General features: G+C 38.3%; 1 protein-coding gene across 1 annotated transcript in view; it reads right to left on the minus strand.

The window, feature by feature from the left end:
• LOC136386862 (lysine-specific demethylase 6A-like) overlaps window positions 1-21,143 on the minus strand; it is a 275,511-nt gene that overhangs the window by 133,175 nt on the left and 121,193 nt on the right. Inside the window, 2 exon segments of the mRNA XM_066357979.1 lie at window positions 6,520-6,646; window positions 9,568-9,661. Coding sequence (XP_066214076.1) covers window positions 6,520-6,646; window positions 9,568-9,661 — 221 coding nt within the window.

Consider the following 21,143-nt stretch of genomic DNA (forward strand, 5'->3'; position numbering starts at 1 on the left):
AAGAATATAGTGCTAGCCTGACCTGTGGTGGCGCAGTGGGATAAAGCGTTGACCTGGAAATGCTGAGGTCGCCGGTTCGAAACCCCGGGCTTGCCTGGTCAAGGCACATATGGGAGTTGATGCTTCCAGCTCCTCCCCCCTTCTCTCTCTCTGTCTCTCTGCATTCTCTCTGTCTCTATCTCTCTCTCTCTGTCTCTCCCTCTCCTCTCTAAAAATGGATTAATTAATTAATTAATTAATTTAAAAAAAATAGAGAGCTAAAAACCAAACTGAAACTAAATTTGATTACAGATTTAAATTCGGACTTCTCAACTTCCAACCCCCAGAAAATAATTCCTTAGTTCATAAAAAGTATAAAACATATTTTAAACATCTAATTTAATAGGCTTTTTAAAAAAAATTTTAGTGAGAGGAAAGGAGGTAGAGAGGACAGACCCGTGCATATGCCCCAAAGGCAATCTACCCAGCAAGCCCACGAGGGGGAGATGCTCTCCCCATCTGGGGCCCTTGCTCTATAGCAACTGCAGACATTTTTTATTGCCTAGACAGAGGTCATGAAGCCATCCTCTGTGCCCAGAGCCAATTTGCTCTAATCAAGCTATAGCTGCAGGAGGAAAGAAGAAGAGAGAAAGTGAGAGAGAAGCGAGAGAGGGAGGGGTGGAGAAGCAGATGGGTGTTCTTCTGTGTGCCCTGACCAGAAATTGAACCTGGGACATCCACATGCCAGGCTGATGCTCTATCCACTGAGCCAACTGTCCAGGGCTAATTTAATAGACATTCTAAAATAATTTACAAAATTTTAATCTTATTTTTGAAAAAGCATTTGTAAAGGCATTAGAGGAAGACCAATATCTAATGACTTTACCAAAAAACCAAATAACCAAACAATAATACAAAAATGATACATACATAAAATACATAAAAAGAATGATTGTTCTATGTGTTAACTCTTGGTAAAGGAAACAATCTACTATAAAAATATCTTTAGTAGTTTTCTTTGCTTTTAACATTTTTTATAAGATGTAGGAATTGTTTATGTTTTCATGAAACTATCAGTATAATTTTTACTTCAAATGGCAATGGATGAAAAAAGAAAGAAGTTTTAATCTTTAATCATATAGCTAGTCTAAGCTGGGCACTACAATTAATGATTGAAATTTAGGTAATTCATTTAATGCAAATGGATGAAATCCACTGATAAGCAAAAAACAGGATAAAGGCACTTCATATGGTTTTAAAGACTAGAGGGAAAAATTACTTGGTATACACAAAGAAAGAAAAATTTAAACCTAGCTGAGCTCTACTTGAGATCTGTCTTTCCAAAAAGGCAAGTAACATGACAAAAGCACTTTACAGAATCAATCATCTTCTAAAAATGTATACACTGAAAAATTAAGACTGAAATGAAATGTAAATAAATTTCAGACAAAACGAAGAAGCTCATAAACACCTGAACCAGGATTATAGTGAAAGTAATTCAAATGGTAAGAAAAAATAATATCTGATCAATTGATTTCATTAAATATTTGAGAAAATAATTTTTTTAAGTCTGTTCAATATGTTTTTTAAAAAATTAGTCACTGTTGGCCCTGGCCAGTTGGCTCAGTGGTAAGAGCGTCGGCCTGGCATATGGAAGTCCCTGGTTCGATTCCAGGGCACACAGGAGAAGCGCCCATCTGCTTCGCCACCCATCCCCCTCTCCTTCCTCTCTGTCTCTATCTTCCCCTCCCACAGCCAGGGCTCCACTGGAGCAAAGTTGGCCTGGGCTCTGAGGATGGCTCCATGGCCTCTGCCTCAGGCGCTAGAATGGCTCTGGTTGCAACAGAGCGACGCCCCAGATGGGCAGAGCATCGCCCCCTGGTGGACGTGCCGGGTGGATCCCAGTCGGGCGCATGTGGGAGTCTGTCTGACTGCCTCCACATTCCCAACTTCAGAAAAATACAAAAAAATAAAAAGAAAAAAAAAGCAAAACCTAATCACTGTTAAGACAAAAGAATAAAAAATAGAATGAGGTTTATATAGATGCCGGTTTAGATGTATAGTGACATCTTTGATAATATGCATTAAGAAATACACTGTAACTTCATATACTTTAAGAATTAGACATTTTCTTTTAGAGATCACCCATATGACAAAGGTTTAAAAGTACAAGATGCACAAGAGAGGGACAGAAGTAAGCCTAAACAATGGTTAACTTGTGGGATGTGACATATAAAAAATTTCAGTACAAGAGAAGACAGAAAACAACTTCAGGGAGTGCAAAAAATCTATGTCAGAGAAAGTTAAAAAGAGCATTAGCAACCTGACCAGGCAGTAGCGCACTGGGTAAAGCGTCGAATTGGGATGCAGAGGACTCAGGTTCGAAACCTCGAGGTCGCCAGCTTGAGCACGGGCTCATCTGGTTTGAGCACAGCTAACCAGCTTGAACCCAAGGATGCTGGCTTGAGCAAGGGGTCACTCAGTCTGCTGTAGCCCCGCAGTCAAGCCACATATGCAAAAACAATCAATGAACAACTAAGGTGCTGAAACAAAGAATTGATACCTCTCATCTGTCTCCCTTTCTGTCTATCTATCCCTATCTGTCCCTCTGTCACAAATAAAGGCAATAGCAGTGATAAAAACAAGAAGAAACACTAGAGACATGGTAGAAGAAAAAAACATTTTTGTAAGAAAGCCAAATTTCAGATTATCAAATGTTCATAAATGCTGAGAAATAAGAATTCCTGAAACCAATAATTTCACATTCAAATTTTAAAGTGTAAAATCAGATAGTCAATGTGCCCACATACTAATATGTGAGTCTAATCACCAGATACTTCCTTTAACATTTTATCTAGGTTTCTCTAAGGTTGGTTTATGTAATATAAGCAACACTGGGTTCTAGCTCCTTCTGGGACACTAATTAGTTAAGTGACCTTGAAATGACATTTTATATCTGGATCCACGCCTCAGATCTGTAAAATCAGAATGTTGAACCTAAGTTGCTGCCTGACAGCTTCCAACACTAACAGTTTGGTGACTGCTGGAGACTGTGGGAATCATTACCAGATTAGTTTAAATATATTATCACCTCACTTTGACATATAATACCCGATTAACACATAATAGCAATATGTAATACAGACTTGAATGCAGAGTAATAAGTCTGCAAAATACTAGGAACATCAAATCTCTACTAATTTTCCTGAGAGTCTGATCTTTATTTGAAGCTTTAGTAAGTTTTAAAATTTAATTTTTTTTTGTTGTTGTTTTTTTTTTTTTTTTTTTTTTTTCCTTCATTTTTCTGAAGCTGGAAACAGGGAGAGACAGTCAGACAGACTCCCGCATGCGCCCGACCGGGATCCACCCGGCACGCCCACCAGGGGCGGTGCTCTGCCCCCCAGGGGGCGATGCTCTGCCCATCCTGGGCGTCGCCATATTGCGACCAGAGCCACTCTAGCGCCTGAGGCAGAGGCCACAGAGCCATGCCCAGCGCCCGGGCCATCTTTGCTCCAATGGAGCCTTGGCTGCGGGAGGGGAAGAGAGAGACAGAGAGGAAAGCGCGGCGGAGGGGTGGAGAAGCAAATGGGCGCTTCTCCTATGTGCCCTGGCCGGGAATCGAACCCGGGTCCTCCGCACGCTAGGCCGACGCTCTACCGCTGAGCCAACCGGCCAGGGCTAAAATTTAATTTTTGACAAATATAATTTTCTCTAACAGTAAAGACAATTAGAAGCAGTATTAGTAAACAGCAATAGATGAAAGCAACAAAAAAATAGAAAAAATATAATACACTAAAAATAATTACTGTCTGGAATGATAATCCTGAACTCAGAGAAAGATAATACATCTGAGAAATCTATTGTCTGTACATTCAGAAAATTTTATCTAAAAATTTACAAATAAAACACGTATCAGTGATTTAAATTTAGACTCAAAAAAAAGAAGCCCTCTATAAAATACTGCTATTCTCAAAGAAATAAAACAGTATGTCATTACTAAACTGGTAAACATATTTCACTTATCTTGATTATATGTGGCTGTGATTAAACAATAACAATCCTTCATATTAAAGAGACATTATACAATGTATATTATATTAAGCTATAAATTTTAAACCTTAGACCACAGGAATAAAATATCCAGTTTCCTACTCTTTTAATCTATAATAGTAAGAATGATAACATGAAATATTTCATTTTAGGCGCTGGCCGGTTTGCTTAGTGGTCAAGCATTCAATGTGGAAGTCCTGCCTTTGACTTCCAGTCATGGCACACAGGAGAAACACCCATCTGCTTCTCCACCCTTCCTCCTCTCCTTTCTCTCTCTCTCTCTCACCCTCCTGCAGCCAAGGCTCCACTGGAGCAAAGTTGCTATGGCCTCTGCCTCAGGTGCTAGAATGGCTCCAGCTGCAATGGAGCAATGCCCCAGATGGGCAGAGCATCATTGCCTCCTGGTGGGCATGCCAGGTGGATCCTAGTCACCGCATGCAGGAGTCTGTCTATCTCCCCACTTCTCACTTCAGAAAAATAAAAAATAAAAAAATTCATTTTAGAGGGCAATGTTACATTTTCTCTCTCATAAAAAGCCTTTTTTATAGTCACTGTATTAAGATTTGCATTGTTCTAACATGTGTAATAGTGTTAGCTTCAAAACCAAATGCTACTTATTTCATTTCTTAAACAGCCAATTTGCTCAGGCAATGGAGACAGAAAAGATACAGCTTCACCCAAAGGATTTCAGTGGAAAAGGCAAAGTCTGAACTCCTATGTTCTAAAATATAAACAATGCAAACTAGACTCTTTTAATAAACCATGCAGAAAACTAGACAAGAAACTATACTAAAGTCCACCGTGGTATTATTTACAATAGCCAAGATTTGGAAGCAACCTAAGGGTCCATCAGTACGTGAATAAAAAAGTGATGCACATATCCAATGGACTATTACTCAGCCATTAAAAAAATAAAAGAATGAAATCTTTCCATCTGCAACAACATGGATGGACCTAAAGGACATTATGCTAAGTGAAATAAGTTAGACAGAGAAAGACAAATGCCAGATGATTTCACTTATGTATGAACTTTAAAATATAAAAAGAGCAGGACAGAAACTGACTCATCGACATAGAAAACATTTTAAGGTTGTCAGATGGAAAGGGGCTTGGGAGTGTGGGTAAAAAAATGTGAAGGAATTTAGAAGTACAAATTGGTAGTTACAGAATATTCATAGGAATGTAAAGTCAATATAGGTATAATAGAGTCAGTAATATTGTCTGATTCTATATGGTACAAGATGTACAAGATTTTTTGGGGTGATCACTTTGTAAGGTTATAAATGTCTAATATTGCATCGTATACCTAAAACTCATCTCATATAATATTGTGTACATTACCTGTAATTTAAAAATAAAATATTTTTAAAAACCTCTGAGAAGCTAACTTCATGATTAATAATTAAAAACTTATAAAGAACTACTGTCATAATCTCCTTTAAATATATAAAATTTAGAATTTAAATTCACAAAATTTAATAGAAAATTACACTAAATTTCCATTTAACTTCACCATAAACATCCAGAAAATAAGCTATTCTTATATACATATAAGTCAAAGTTTACAATTGAAGCAGTACAACTGAATTAAGTTTATAACTAATAAAAAGTACTTGATAGATCTAATCTAAATCCTTCATTTATAGGTGAAATGAAAATTGAAACTTCAACTGTTAAATAAACTTTTCCACAGGCTACTGGTAATCATCAGGTAGAATTAAAATAATTAATAAAAATGAATACATCAGGCCCTGGCTGGTTGGCTCAGCAGTAGAGCGTCGGCCTGGCGTGCGGGGGACCCGGGTTCGATTTCCAGCCAGGAGAAGCGCCCATTTGCTTCTCCACCCCCCCCTTCCTCTCTGTCTCTTCCCCTCCCGCAGCCAAGGCTCCATTGGAGCAAAGATGGCCCGGGCGCTGGGGATGGCTCCTTGGCCTTTGCCCCAGGCGCTGGAGTGGCTCTGGTCAGGCAGAGAGATGCCCCAGAGGGGCAGAGCATCGCCCCCTGGTGGGCAGAGCATCACCCCTGGTGGGCGTGCCGGGTGGATCCCAGTCGGGCGCATGCGGGAGTCTGTCTGACTGTCTCTCCCTGTTTCCAGCTTCAGAAAAATACAAAAAAATAAAAAATAAAAATAAATAAATAAATATAATTAATTAATTAATTTCTAAAATAAATGAATACATCAAAAATGACAGAAGTCAGAAGGAACACAATCTAAATACTGAATTGAAAAACAATGCTAATGATAACTGTGTTATAAGAAAACTTCAAACTTAAAATTATAAACAATTCAAGTCAGAGTAAGACAACATGAAAACAAAAACTATTAAGCAAAATAATTTCGCAGTAAAAGTACCAATTTTAAGAGATCCATTTTATTTTGCTATCATGTATTTTAAATAAAATGTTACGGACCAGGTTATATTACACAATCTTATATTTTTTACTCTAAGTCCACTCTAGGCAGCACAATACAAGTTTATTGGTCTCACCTTCCAAGCAAATACCAAGACTGGCTAGAGTTAGGATCTGCCTCCAATGACTTCTGGAGATACTGAATCGCATAGTTTTCCTTGGTTGTTCTGTCTCCCAGTAGATCCCCATTATGATGCATCCATCCTATAATTTTAAAATTATGAACATTTACCTATGATTTAACTATTTTACTAGCTTTGAAAATACAATGAAGAATATAGATTAAACTATATTTCATTAAATTTATTTATCTTGGTTCAAATTTTTCCTAATTTAAAACTACCAATGGCACTGGCTGGTTAGTTCAATGGATAAAGCATCTGCCTGGCATATGGACTTTCCCGGCTTGATTCTGGTGTGGGCACACAAAAGAATCAACCATTTTCTTCTATCCCCTTCCCTTTCCTCTTTCTCTCTCTCTCTCTTCCCCTCCACAGCCAGTGGCTCCATTCCACTGGGGCATTTGCCCTAGGTGCTGAGGATAGCTCTATGTTCTGTTTAGTGTTAGGCCCTAAAACTAGCTCAGCTGATTTGACCATCACCCTAAATTGGGTTGCTGGGTGAATCCTGGTTGGGGTGCATGTGAAAGTCTGTCTCACTATCTCCCCTTCTCTCACTTAAAGGTAGAAGAAACTACCAAAAATAGCTAGAGGAAACTACCAAAAATAGCTAGTTTACTCTGAAACATACAATCAAGCCCTGGCTGGTTAGCTAATTGGTTAGTGTCATCCCAAAATGCCAAAGTTGTGGGTTCAGTCCCCCATCAGGGCACATACGGGAAGCAACCAATAAACATACAACTAAGTGTAGAACAAATGGATGTTTTTCGCTCTTCCCCACTTTCTATCCCTGTCTCTATAAAATCAATAAAAGAGAAAAATGATACAATCATAGCTACCAAAGGTTCTTAAAGAACAGAGAAATTAAAGTGACTTGTGAACTGCACTGGCACTAAGGAGAGTAGAAACTATAAATTCTCCTCTTCTAAATTTAAATTTTTAAAAAATCCAACATCTAAGCCAAATAAAAAGATGGTTAATTTACTATTGTTACAGGTTAAAGTATTTTGAGAAAAATCCAGCAAGCCAAAGTTTATTTCTAAAAAGTAAATAAAAACATAAAATCAAAGATAAATCATTTAAAATTTAAAAAATTTTTTTTTACTTTTTACATAAGATGTATCTACAGATACTAGTTATTTTCATTAACACCCTAAATATCACAATATCTGACCAAGAATAAAAAGGACAACTAGGAAACCTCTACTGCTATATTGATATGTAAATGAAAAATAGGTTCAAAGACCTATAGAAGTACAGAGTATTTGGTCAATAAAAAAGTTTTGCATTACAACTGCAAGGATACAAAAAGAATGTGCTATGATAAAACGTTAATCATTTAACACAAATGGAAACAAGTATTTCATTTTGAGTCAATTAAAGTGTCTTAAATTACCTTTGCAAAAATACCACCTAGGCAAACTGTTCAGTTGCTTTTGATGTTATAAACAAAATATTCATTTTATACCATATGAAAATACTCATATTATCACTCATAATTTTGACTAGAATTTAGTAATTATTTAATGAATATCAAATAAAAATGACCTAAGGAAATACAAGCAAACACTAACCCAAATATCAAACATAGACATAACAGCCAACAAAATAAATTACTGGAAAATCCCTACGTACTGACCCTAGAAAAAAACAAAACACTTATTTTGGATATTCGATTTACTCCCCCCCCCCCCCCCCCCCCGCTTTTTTTCTGAAGCTGGAAACAGGGAGAGACAGACAGACTTCCCGCATGCGCCCGACCGGGATCCACCCGGCACGCCCACCAGGGGCGATGCTCTGCCCACCAGGGGGCGATGCTCTGCCCCTCCGGGGCGTCGCTCTGCCGCAACCAGAGCCACTCCAGTGCCTGGGGCAGAGGCCAAGGAGCCAACCCCAGCGCCCGGGCCATCTTTGCTCCAATGGAACCTTGACTGCGGGAGGGAAAGAGAGAAACAGAGAGGAGGGGGGGGGGGTGGAGAAGCAAATGGGCGCCTCTCCTATGTGCCCTGGCCGGGAATCGAACCCGGGTCCCCCGCATGCCAGGCCAACGCTCCACCGCTGAGCCAACCGGCCAGGGCCTCAATTTACCTTTTTTAATACCTAAGAACATTATAAATTGCTAGAGAAAATATATAATATTCGTTAATAGCAGATGATGAGATACTTCCATTAATTCATATTATAAATAAACCTATGAAAGAAAGCTCAAAAATCACTCACTGGGCCCTGGCCGGTTGGCTCAGTGGTAGAGCGTCGGCCTGGTGTGCAGGAGTCCCGGGTTCGATTCCCGGCCAGGGCACACAGGAAAAGCGCCCATCTGCTTCTCCACCCTCCCCCTCTCCTTCCTCTCTGTCTCTCTCTTCCCCTCCCGCAGCCAAGGCTCCATTGGAGCAAAGTTGGCCTGGGCGCTGAGGATGGCTTCTTGGCCTCTGCCTCAGGTGATAGAATGGCCCTGGTTGCAACAGAGCGGCGCCCCAGATGGGCAGAGCATCACCCCCGGTGGGCGTCCTGCGTGGATCCTGGTCAGGTCAGGTGCATGCGGGAGTCTGTCTGCCTCCCCGTTTCCAACTTCAGAAAAAACACACAAACAAACAAACAAACAAAATCACTCACTGGCTGTGTGAATGACTTTAATTTAACTTCAGGAAGTGGTAAATGCATGCAAAAACTCAAACCTTTTTCAAGAGGAAAAACTAAGTACAATATTGAGAATTTACAAGGACTAGGTGCATGAAAGCACTGTGCTTAATGAATTTTGAAATGAATTAAGCTAGCCACTCAGTAAAACATAACTGTGGACAAAAGAAAAGGAATAATATGTTTGTACCAGAAATAGTTATACTATAAAGTACTCATTTTAAATGCAATTTCCAAATAATATATGCCACAATCCTACAACATAAAATCTCAATAAAAACTGTTAAATCAGAAGTTAAAATTGTCCCCATGCACCCCAGGCTTTTTAAAATCAATGCAATATATAATAAAAATTAAAGTTTTATGTACCTAACTGTTGTAAAACAGTTGCTTTTACTTGTGATGGAAGATTTTCTGTCTGTAAAAGTTGTTCATAGGCTTCTTTTGCAAAATGATACTTCTGCTAAAGAGTAAAAAAAATTCATAGAAAAATTGATAAATTTTAAATAGAAATACTCTAGACTATAAAAAAAGAGCAGATGATTTAGTTAACTTTTCAAGTGATAAATAGGAATAAAACATTTGTAAACATCATTGTAACTGTTTTTATAATAATATTTTTAAATTTCTAGTATAAAAAAATTAAACTATCTGAAAGTCAAGTGCTAAATCATTAAATTATTTCCTTAGACTCAGACAGCTGTGTTTTGGAATAACTGCTAAAAAAAAGGTACCCTTCAAAATAACAAGGAGTCAACAAAATGACATTTAAAAATTCTGCTGAACCCCAAAAGTTACAAAGAAAACTATTTCAACCTTATGTGTTACTTAACTTACAAAGTTGTGGATATATTCTATTATCAAATGCATAATTATTGCAGGAATACTTTCTAAGAAGGAAAAGTTTTTAATAAGCAGATACAGCAAGTTCTACTATCCTTTACAAAATCTAAGATTAGTAACTTCTTAATTTTGAAATAGAATTTATCCTTGAACAATGTAGGTTTTAGAGATGTTGACGCCCTCACAGTTGACAATCCATGTGTAACTTCTGAATCCCCCTAAACTTAACTATTAATAGCTCACTGTTCACTGGAAGCCTTCCTAATAACGAAAGCAATTGGTTAACACACATTATATATGTTTATTGTATGCATTATATATGTATATTTTTATACAATAAAACTAGAAAAAACTAAAAAAACTCATAAATACATTTACAAAAAAAATATGTAGAAGAGGACTAAACAATTCACAATTGTGTTGCTGACCCTGGCAGAGTACTTCAGTTGGTTAGTGCATCATCCTGACATGCTGAGTTTGCAGGATCAAACACCAGTTAAGTGCACACACAAGAGTCAACTGATTATAGTATGGTTGATGAGTGGAGCTACAGGTTGGTGTCTATCTGTCTATATCTCTCTCCTGTCCCTTCTCTCTAAGGATCAAGTAATAAAATTTTTTTTAATTGGGTTGTCCAAGAATCAACACTATACTTTTTCTAATCTATGAAATATTCTTGGAAAAAGATTTATAATTATGTTTTTAAAGACATATGATTTTCCACATTTTTTATATAATTATGTTCAAATATGTAAGGTACAGGCAAATTTCTATTGATAGATCAGTCCATTCTCTACATTCTCTTTCAAAAGCACTAATAAGACTAAAACATTATTGTTACTGTGATATGTTTGAAGGTTTTTTAGTGAGAGAGAGAAAGAAAAAGAGGAATGAGAAGCATCAACTGGTAGTTGAGGCACTTTAGTTGTTCACTGACCGCTTTCTCACATGTGCCTTGACCAGGGGGCTCCAGTTCAGTCAGTGGTCCCTTGCTCTACCAGAGACTTTGGGCTCAAACCAGTGAGCATCCTTGGGATCATGTCTATGATTCCAACTCAAGTGGTGACCTGAGCTCAAGCTGGTGACCCTGAACTCAAGCTGTATGAAACTGCTTAAGTGGCTGACCTGGGGGTTTCAAACCTGATCACAGGTTGATGCTCTATTCACTGTACCATCACTGGTCAGGTTGTGATATATTTAACTCCTCTAAAACAACAGGAAAAACAAATAAGAGAAAAGTAAAAAATACATTATCTTTAAAATATACCTTGCAAACCAATGGCTTTGGACATTTATAAGTACATTAAAAAAGAAGATAAAAATGTCGTTTGAGAACATCTGTATTAAATGAACAGTTTTATATATATATACATATATATATTTTTTTTTAGCAAAAGAGAAAGAGACAGACACACAGACAGGAACAAATAGAATCAGAGAAAGATTAGAAGCATCACCTCACAGTTGTGGTACCTTAGCTTTCATTGATTGCTTCTTATGTGTCTTGCCAGGGAGTCTCCAACTGTACCAGTGACCCCTTGCTCAAGCCAGCGACCATGGGGCTGATCAGTGTCAATGCTCCCAACCCCAAGTCAGTGACCCCCGTACTCAAGCTGGTGACCTCATGGTTTAAACCTGGGTCCTCAACATCCCAGGCTGACACTCTATCTAATGCACCACTGCTTGGTCAGATAGTTATATTTTCTATACACTATTCAAGACTTCAAAAAGGAAAACAATTCCACTTAAATAGTCTCAAAAAAGAAAATAAATTTATTTAGCATGTGTTAGAGTTGGAACAAAATATAATTCCGGTAACTATTAATCTGTCTATGAGTATTATCTACTCACCTGTTAAGAGTTGCTTCCTTATTCTGGTTATTATAAATAGTACTACAGTGAATACAGAAGTATTAAGATCTCTTTAAGATCTTGATTTCAATTCTTTCAGATACTCAGAAGTAGGACTACTAGATTATACAGTAGTTCTTTTTTTAAATTGAGAAATCTTCATACTATTATTTTCTGTGACAGCTGCACCACTTTGCATTCCTACCAACAATAAATAAGGATTCCAATTTCTCTACATCTTTGGTGTCATTTGTTTTTTGGTGATAGCCATCTTGATAAGTTTGAAGTGGTATTTCATTGTAGTTTTTAACTTGCATTTCTCAATTACCAACATTAAGTAGTGTCTCACAAAACTTGGCTGTTTATATGGCTTTTTTGAAGTAATTTATATTCAAACTCTTAGCTCTCTTATAAATTGTTATTAAACTTTTGTTACTGAGATGTAACTGTTCCTTATAAATATTCATGGTCAACCCCTTATTAGATAAATGGTTTGCAAACATTTTCTCCCGTTATGGAAGCTCTCTTTTAAGTTAATATGTTGACTTTTTCTGTATGGTAGCAATACCAATATCATAAAGTTTTCCCCAAAGTTTTCTTGTAGGGGTTTTATAGATTTAAGTCTTTTAATCCTTTCTGAGTAATTTTTGTTTAAAATATAGGGGTTCAATTTCATTATTAAACATAGGTATTCTGTTTTCCTAATAATAATACTTATTGAAGAAAACTATAGTATCTCACTGTGTATTCCTGGAACCAGAAATTTACTTCTGGCTCTGTTCTGTTCCATTGCACTAGATTCTTGTCTCTACACTAATAATGATACCACCATGTTTTTGTTACTGTAATTCCACACTATTTAAAATCAGGAAATATGATACCTTCAATTTTGTTCTACTTTCTCTAGACTGATTTGGTTATTTGTGCTCCTTTATAGTTCTATTTAAATTATAAAATACCTGTGAAAAATATTCCTTCAAGATTTTCATAGGCATTGTAAAATCTGTAAACCATAGTATGAACAATTTAATATTTTATTCTAAGAATATATGAAATGTTTTCCCATTGGTTCATATCTTATTTCATGAACATTTTGTACTTTTCAGCATACAAATCTTTCACCTCCTCAGTAAAGTGTATTTTTTATTATATTATTAATAATTTTATATATGAAGAGATTATGCTAAATAAAATACAGTAGTCAGATAGACAAATACTGCATGATTGCACTTATATAAGGTATTCCCCATATATATATATATATATCATACTCCCATGTATAAAATACACCTAATTCTGGTGCCCAAAATTTTAAAAGAAAAAGAAAGTATTATACAAAATTATTAAACTCAAGTTTTATTCATCATAAAATTCATACAACTCATCATCATTGTCAAAACTCCCATCCAATAGCTTGTCCTCATCTATGACTGATGACAAATCAGTCTTCATATATTGCCTCGTCCTCAGTTCCATCTATGGCATTTGAAATGCCACACTTCTTAAATGACTTTACAATGATCTCAATCTTCGTATTATCCCAGGATCTTTTCACCCAGGTACAAACTTCCTGTAGTTGGTTTCTTCATTCTTCCTGCTGGTGTCAAATTGTCCCCAAAAGACTTCATCCACTGGTTCCATTCGTCTCTTGTGGAAGCTTTGAAGGGTTTGTTGGTGCTGACATCAAGTGGTTGTAGCTGGGATGTCAAACCTCCAAGTATGACAGCAAGTTTCATTTTTTGCTCTGCAGCAATCTTCTTTGCGGTTTTTGTTCTGTGTACCCTGTATAGGGCAGGTCTGAGTAAGAGCCCACCTGGCCTCCTTCTCCAAACTTTCTCAAACCAGATCTTCATCCCACCCTAATCCATCCAACCCTTGTCATGAACGTGGCAATCGCTCCTCAAGGAATGTCTTCTGTTGGCATTGTTCTGCATTTGAAAATCAGCACAGGAGGCAGCTTGTTTCCATCAGCACAACAAGCTAGAACAACTGTATAATAACTCTATTCATGTTCACCTGTCTTCACAGTAACAGTTTTCACTCTCTTTTCATCAATAGTTCTGTTACTTAGGACATCAAATTGAAGGGGGACTTCGTCCATATTTGCAATCTGTCCCAACTCAAACTGATGTGTCTTCCGACATTGAATGACAGAACAATGAAATTCGAGGACCTTCTGCTCATAGCTTTCAGGCATCTTTTGGTCAAGTCTGGCGCGTGTACACATGCTTAGTCCATTCTGTTTCATGAGCCTGAAGCATCAATTGTGTCCTCCTTTGAAATCACTAACTTCTTTTTCATCAGCAATTCTTCTTGCCTCGTGCTGAACCATCTTTGTGGACACAGGAATTCCAATTGCCCTTTGAGCTTCAATCCGTATCCTTCAATTCCCCCTCTAAATCAGGTCATTTTGTTGACTTGCCTCCCACTGCCTTTTTCTGATGTGGTGTTTCAGTAAAGATTCCTCTTCCTGTAGCCAGTCTCGGACTGAGTTCTCAGTTGGAGGAGGGCCACACTTATGTTCAGCAGCATGATTTCCATTCACTTTTGCATAATGGATCATCCTTATTTAGGGCCTGTATGAGAAGCAACTAATGAACACACAACTAAGTGAAACAAAGATTTGATGATTCTCTATATCTCCCCCTCAACACAATGGGGAAAAATAAATGAAAAATAAATAAATAAAAATGTTATCATGAGCACTGCTATACATTCTTAAAAAAAAAATAAAGAGCCTAAACAGATTGTGGTATAGTGGATAGAGTGTTGACCCAGGATGCAGAGGACCCAGGTTCAAGACTTCACCAAAAGACTAATAGAAACAATAAACCAGTACAGTCAAGTCACAGAATACAGAATCAATACATAAAAGTCTACTGCTTTCCTATATGCCAATGATGAAACTTCAGAAAATGAACTCCAAAGAAAAATTCCTTTTTCAATTGCAACAAAAAAACATATCTAGAAATAAACTTAACAGAAGATGTGAAGGATCTATATACTGAAAATTACAAAGCATTATTAAGTGAAATGGAAAAGACACAATAAAATGGAAAAACATTCCACATTAATAAATGGAAGACTCAACACAGTTAAAATGGCCATATCACCCAAAGCAATATACAAATTTAATGTAATCCTCTCAAAATCCCAATGTTTTAAAGTTTTAAAGAAACAGAACAAAAAATCACCAGGTTTGTATGGAACCATAAAAAACTTCAAATAGCCATAGCAACCCTGAGGAAAAAGAATGAAGCTGGAGGTATCACACTCCCTGATTTCAAATTATACTACAGGCACACAATAATCAAACAGCATGGTAATGTCAGAAAATTGACATTCAGACCAATGAAACAGATTTGAGAGCCCGGAAATAAAACCACATATATATGAAAAAGTATCTTTGACAAAGGAGCTAAAAACACACAATGGAGGGGGAAAAGCCTCTTCAATAAATGGCGCTGGGAAAACTGGAAAGCCACATGCAAAACAATGAAACTTGATTACAGTTTATCCCCTTGAACAAAAATTAATTCAAAATGGATCAAAGACCTAAATATCAGGCCTGAAACAATAAATTACATAGAAGAAAACATAGGTATTAAACTCACAGACCTTGGCCGTAGAGAACAATTTCTGAATTTGACCCCAAAGGTAAAAAGAAGTAAAGGCAAAAATAAATGGATGGGACAACAGCACAGTAAAAAACTTCTGCACAGCAAAAGAAACTGACAGGAAAAAAACTAAATGAGAAATATGGCCCTCAACTCTCAGACTAATTGGCTCAGAGGCAGAGCATCAGCACAGCGGTTAGAAGTTTCAGGTTCAATTCCTGGCCAGGGCACACAGAAGTGACCATCTTCTTCTCCAACCCTCCTCTGCCTCTTTCATTCTGTTTTCCTCCCACAGCCATGGCTCGACTGGTTCAAGCAAAACTGGCCCTGGGCACTGAGAATGGTCTCATCTTAGACCCAAAAATAGTTTAGTTGACAAGCAACCGAGCAGCGGCCCGATAGGTAAATCATCACCTAACGGGGGCTTGCCAGGTGGATCCGGGAGGGGTGTCTGTGGGAGTCTGTTTCCCCACCTCTCATTTAATTTTTTTAAAAAAGGGAGGGGAGATGATATTTACAAACAGCATCTCCACTAAGGGATTAAAATCCAAAATATAGAAAAAATTCACAAAGCTCAGCAACAAACAAGCAAACAATCCAACTAAAAAATGTGGAGAAGACCTGAACAGACACTTCTCCCAAAAAGACATACCAATGGTGAACACATATACAAAAAGAAGCTTATCTCCACTAGCTATTTAAAAAACGCAAATCAAAACTACGAGATACCACCTCACACCTGTTAGATTGGTTATTATCAACAAAACAGGTAAAAACAAGTGTTGGAGAGGCCATGGAGAAAAAGTAACCCCCATTCACTGCTGGTGGGAATGTAAATTAGTACAACCATTATGAAAGAAAGAATAGTGAGTCCTCAAAACTTAAGAATAAGGCCCTGGCTGGTTGGCTCAGCGGTAGAGCATCGGCCTGGCGTGCGGGGGACCCGGGTTCAATTCCCGGCCAGGGCACATAGGAGAAGTGCCCATTTGCTTCTCCACACCCCCCCTTCCTCTCTGTCTCTCTCTTCCCCTCCAGCAGCCAAGGCTCCATTGGAGCAAAGATGGCCCGGGCGCTGGGGATGGCTCCTTGGCCTCTGCCCCAGGCGCTAGAGTGGCTCTGGTCACGGCAGAGCGATGCCCTGGAGGGGCAGAGCATCGCCCCCTGGTGGGAAGAATGTAGCCCCTGGTGGGCGTGCCGGGTGGATCCCGGTCAAGCGCATGCGGGAGTCTGTCTGACTGTCTCTCCCTGTGTCTAGCTTCAGAAAAATACAAAAAAAAAAAAAAACTTAAGAATAAAACTACCATATGATCCAGCAACCCAAAAAATGAAAACAGTGGTACGTAAAGACACATGCACCCCCATGTTCATTACAGTATTACTCACAGTGGCCAAGACATGGAAACAACTGAAGTGTCCTTTGATAAAAGATTTGATAAAGACATAGTACATATATATACAATGGAATACTACTCAGCCATAAGAAATGATGACAGTGACATTTATGACATCAATGAACTGAGAACATTCTACTGAGTGAAATAAAAATAAGTAAATCAGAAAAACCTAAGAACTGAGTGATTTCACACATACGTGGACTATAAAACTGAGACTGACAAACCTAGATAAAAGTGAAGTAGTTACCAGGGGGAGGGGGATGTGGAAGAGAGGGTACAGTAAAGGAAATAAAAAGGGACAAATACATGCTGATGAAAAATGATTTGATGTTGGGTGATGCGTATACAACATAATCAACAGTTCAAATGCTATAGAAATGTTGACCTGAAACCTGTGTATTCTTAATGATCAATGTAACCCTGTTAAACTTAATTTTCTAAATATAACTTAAAAGAATAAAAATAAAAATATATCATTGTACTGGGAAAATTAGAAAGCCACATACAAAAAATGAAACTAGAATGCTGTTTGTCCATAAACAAAAAATTAACTCAGTAGTTACTTATTAATCTTTTTTAAAGATTGATTTTAGAGAGAGTGAGGAAGGGGGAGAAAGAGAAGCATCCATTCATTCATTTGTTGTTATGTTTAGTTGTGCATTCATTGGTTGCCTCTTGAATGTGTCCTGACCGGACAATAAACCCAAAACCTTGGGGTACTGGAATGACCTAATGAACTGAGCATCTAGCCAGGCCCTTAATCCGTGTGTGTGTGTGTGTGTGTGTGTGTGTGTGTGTGTGTGTGTGTATGTGTGTGTTTTTAATTTTTGTCCTTTTACATAGGAGAAACAACTTTTAGTGCATTCAATATATTATGTCTCCTGTGCATCAGATATTAAAAATATCTTAATTTTACTGCATTATTTAAAGAAAAAGTATGACCTTTAAACCTGAGTAAAAGAAAAATAAATTTTGGTTTTGAGAGGTTTCTTCCAGTAGGTGTCACTGAATTACAAGTTTTAGTTCTGTTAAATTCCTAGGTTATCCTCTACTGAGACATTGCCGCAATAATGTAGGCCAGCCACAGTCACTTGTGCAGGTGGAGCATGTTGTGAGGGTTTTACAGCTACAGCTTTTCAGCTTTACTGCTCTAGCAATGGTCATATCAAGGTTCCAGGTGCTCCTCCCCCCAATCTCAACAGACCCAGGACCGGACATGGAGCACCTCTCTTCTTCAGGGGAGAGTGTGGCTCTGGACAGCTAGTTGTGGGGTTTGTTTCTGCTACTCTTGGTATTGACAGGTGAGGGAGGTGGAATTTAGGTGGCTAGGGGACCCATGTTAGCTTTCTCTATCTCTGCTGGGTGAGGGCTGCAGGCAGACCGCAGAAACATGGGCCGTAATTGCACAATCTCATGCTCTGGTTTATCTTCCCTTTGCCTTTTTATCTCGGCACTCCTCCAGACAAGAGACCCACTGGGTTTCCCACCCATACCACTCAGACAAAGTCCAGATAGCCTGAGCTTCCATACTCCTAATAGTCAGCAGAGAAAAAAAAAAAAAACCCAATCACTTCAGGTTTGTTTCCTCCCCAGAGCCAACCACAAATGTGTTTAATTTCCCACTCCCCTTTCATCCCAGCTTTAGTCCATTTAAAAATATGGATCCTTCAGACATGCCTATGAGCCCATCTGGAGTTCCTTCTCTGCATTATAGCTGTTCGATTTGTTGAAATTTCAAGGGGAGAGAATCAGTAGTATCACTTATGCTGCCATTACTCTGATATCATTCCAATTATAAGCAGTATTTTTTAAATTTCTGGCCCTGTTTGATTGTTCAGTGGATAGAGCACTGGCTAGGCATGTGGATGTCATGGGTTCAGTTCCCAGTCAGGGCACACAGAAGCAGCTAATATCTGCTTCTCCACCTGTTGTGGACAGTAAATGGCAAAAAGCCATTATATATTCAAGGCTTAGCAAAAGGCTAAGTTCTCCCCCTCCACCTCCATATTGGCTATGAAGCTGAGTATTTGCACTCACTTCACTTGCTTCCTTAAGTTGCTAGAGGCAATTTACATACCCTTCCTCTTACTCTTTGTTCAGATATTGGTTGATTTCACTTAGGCATGGTGGGGGGATTCCTGTTTATGCCTTGGGAGAGTTCCTGCTTTAGTCTCAGATGTGTAATTTTGTATCAAGGACTTTCTTGATTTGCATATGGCTATATAATAAAGCAAACTGGGGCTATGGGGCACTCGGATATTGCCATCAGCCTTTGAAGAGTCCTCCCGGTCCCATTTTTTCTTACTAAGTGTGTTTCCTTAATTCCGCACTGTTATTAGGAGCCGTGCTGGTCCGCGGCATCCACTTCCCTCACCCTTTCTCTCTCTCTTCCCCTCCCACAGCCAGTTAGTTGATTTGAGCATAGTCCTGTGCACTGAGGATAGCTTGTTGAGTAAGCCTCAGGTGCTAAAAATAGCCCTTTACCAGAGCATCATTCCCAAGAGGAGGTTGCCAGGTGGATCCAGGTGGGGGTGCATGTGGGAGGCTGTCTCAATATCGTCCCTCCTCTCATTTAAAAGAAAAAAAGTTTTTATTTTTTCCCACTGATGTGAAAGAAATGAGAAGAGAGAGAAACAAACACATAGAGAAGCATCAACCTACTGTTCCATTTAGTTGTTCTATCTAGTTGTACATTCACTAGTTGCTTCTCAAATGTGTCCTGACTGGGAATCGAACCTGTGAACTGGGTGCACTAGGATGATGCTCTATTCACTGAGGCACCGCTGCTTTGGTCCCCAGCACAAGTACTGAAGAGGCTGTTTTTACCCATGTTATGTTTTCAGGCCCTTTGTCCCATATATATAATGCAGGTTTATTTCCAGACTCTCAAATCTGTTCCATTTGCCTGTGTGTCTGTGTTTCTGCCAAAACAATGCTGTTTTGATTATTATCACTCTGAAGTATAATTTGAACTCTAGGAGTATGATAACTCCTGCTTCATCATTTTTTTCTCAGGATTGCTTTAGCTCTTCTGAGTCTTTTGTGATTCCATATAAAACAGATATTTTTTATTTCTTTTAAAAATGACATTGGGATTTTGTTTTCATTATATCTCTATATTGCTTTGGGTAATATTGCCATTTAAAGACCCAAATATAAGACCTGAAACTAGCCTGACCTGGTATCTGTCTCTCTCAATTAAAATTAATTAATTAATTAATTAATACCTGAAACTATTATAGCCAAGAAGAAAACACAGGTCTTAGAATTTTATCTGGCCCTGGCCAGTTGGCTCAGTGGTAGAGCATCACCCAGCATGTAGATGTCCTGGGTTTGATTTCCAGTCAGAGCACACAAAAGAAGCAACCACCCATTTCTCTACCTCTTCTCCTCCTTTTAACTCCCTCTCCTCATAACTTCTGCAACCACAGCTCCAATAGTTCAGGCAATTAGGCCCTGGGCACTAATGATGGCTACATGGCCTGTCTCAAGCGCTGAAATAGCTCAGTTGCCCAGCAACAAAGCAGCAGCCCCAGATAAGCAGGCATCACCTGGTAAGGGGCTTGCTGGGTGGACCCCAGTCAGGGCGCATGTGGGAGTCTGCCTCTCTGCCTCTCTGTGTCCCCGCCTCTTAATAATAAGAATAATAATAATAATAATAATAAAAGAATTTTATCATTTTAACCTTCAAAGTGTAAAACTCAACACCAAAGAAACAAAAAAACAAATTTAAAGATGAGCAGAAGATTTGAACAGGCACTTTTCCCAAGAAGATATACAAATGTCCAAGATGCTCAATCACTAGGTTTAGGGAAATACAAATCAAAACTACACTAAGTTACCATCTAACACTTGTTACACTGGTATTATCAACAAGACAGGTAGTAACAAGTGTTGGAGAGGCTGTGGAGAAAAAGTAACCCTCATTGACTGGTGGTGGAAATGTAAACTGATATAACCACTTTGGGAAAAAGTCTGGTAGTTTCTCAAATATTAAGAATAGTTTCCACATAACCTATCAATGTTTCTTCTGGTTCTGTTAGAAAATTTTGAAAATATTTATTCTCAACGCTATATGTACCCCTATTATCACTGCAGCATTATTTACAGCGACTAAAACATGGAAACAATAAAAGTTGTCATTCTATAGAAGACTGGATAATGAAGATGTGGTACAACATAACCAGATATTAAAAATATACTGCTGGCTCAGTGGTAGAGTATCCGCCTGGTGTGTGGA

Source organism: Saccopteryx leptura, unplaced genomic scaffold, assembly GCF_036850995.1.
Source record: "Saccopteryx leptura isolate mSacLep1 unplaced genomic scaffold, mSacLep1_pri_phased_curated manual_scaffold_18, whole genome shotgun sequence".
Lineage (NCBI taxonomy): Eukaryota > Metazoa > Chordata > Mammalia > Chiroptera > Emballonuridae > Saccopteryx > Saccopteryx leptura.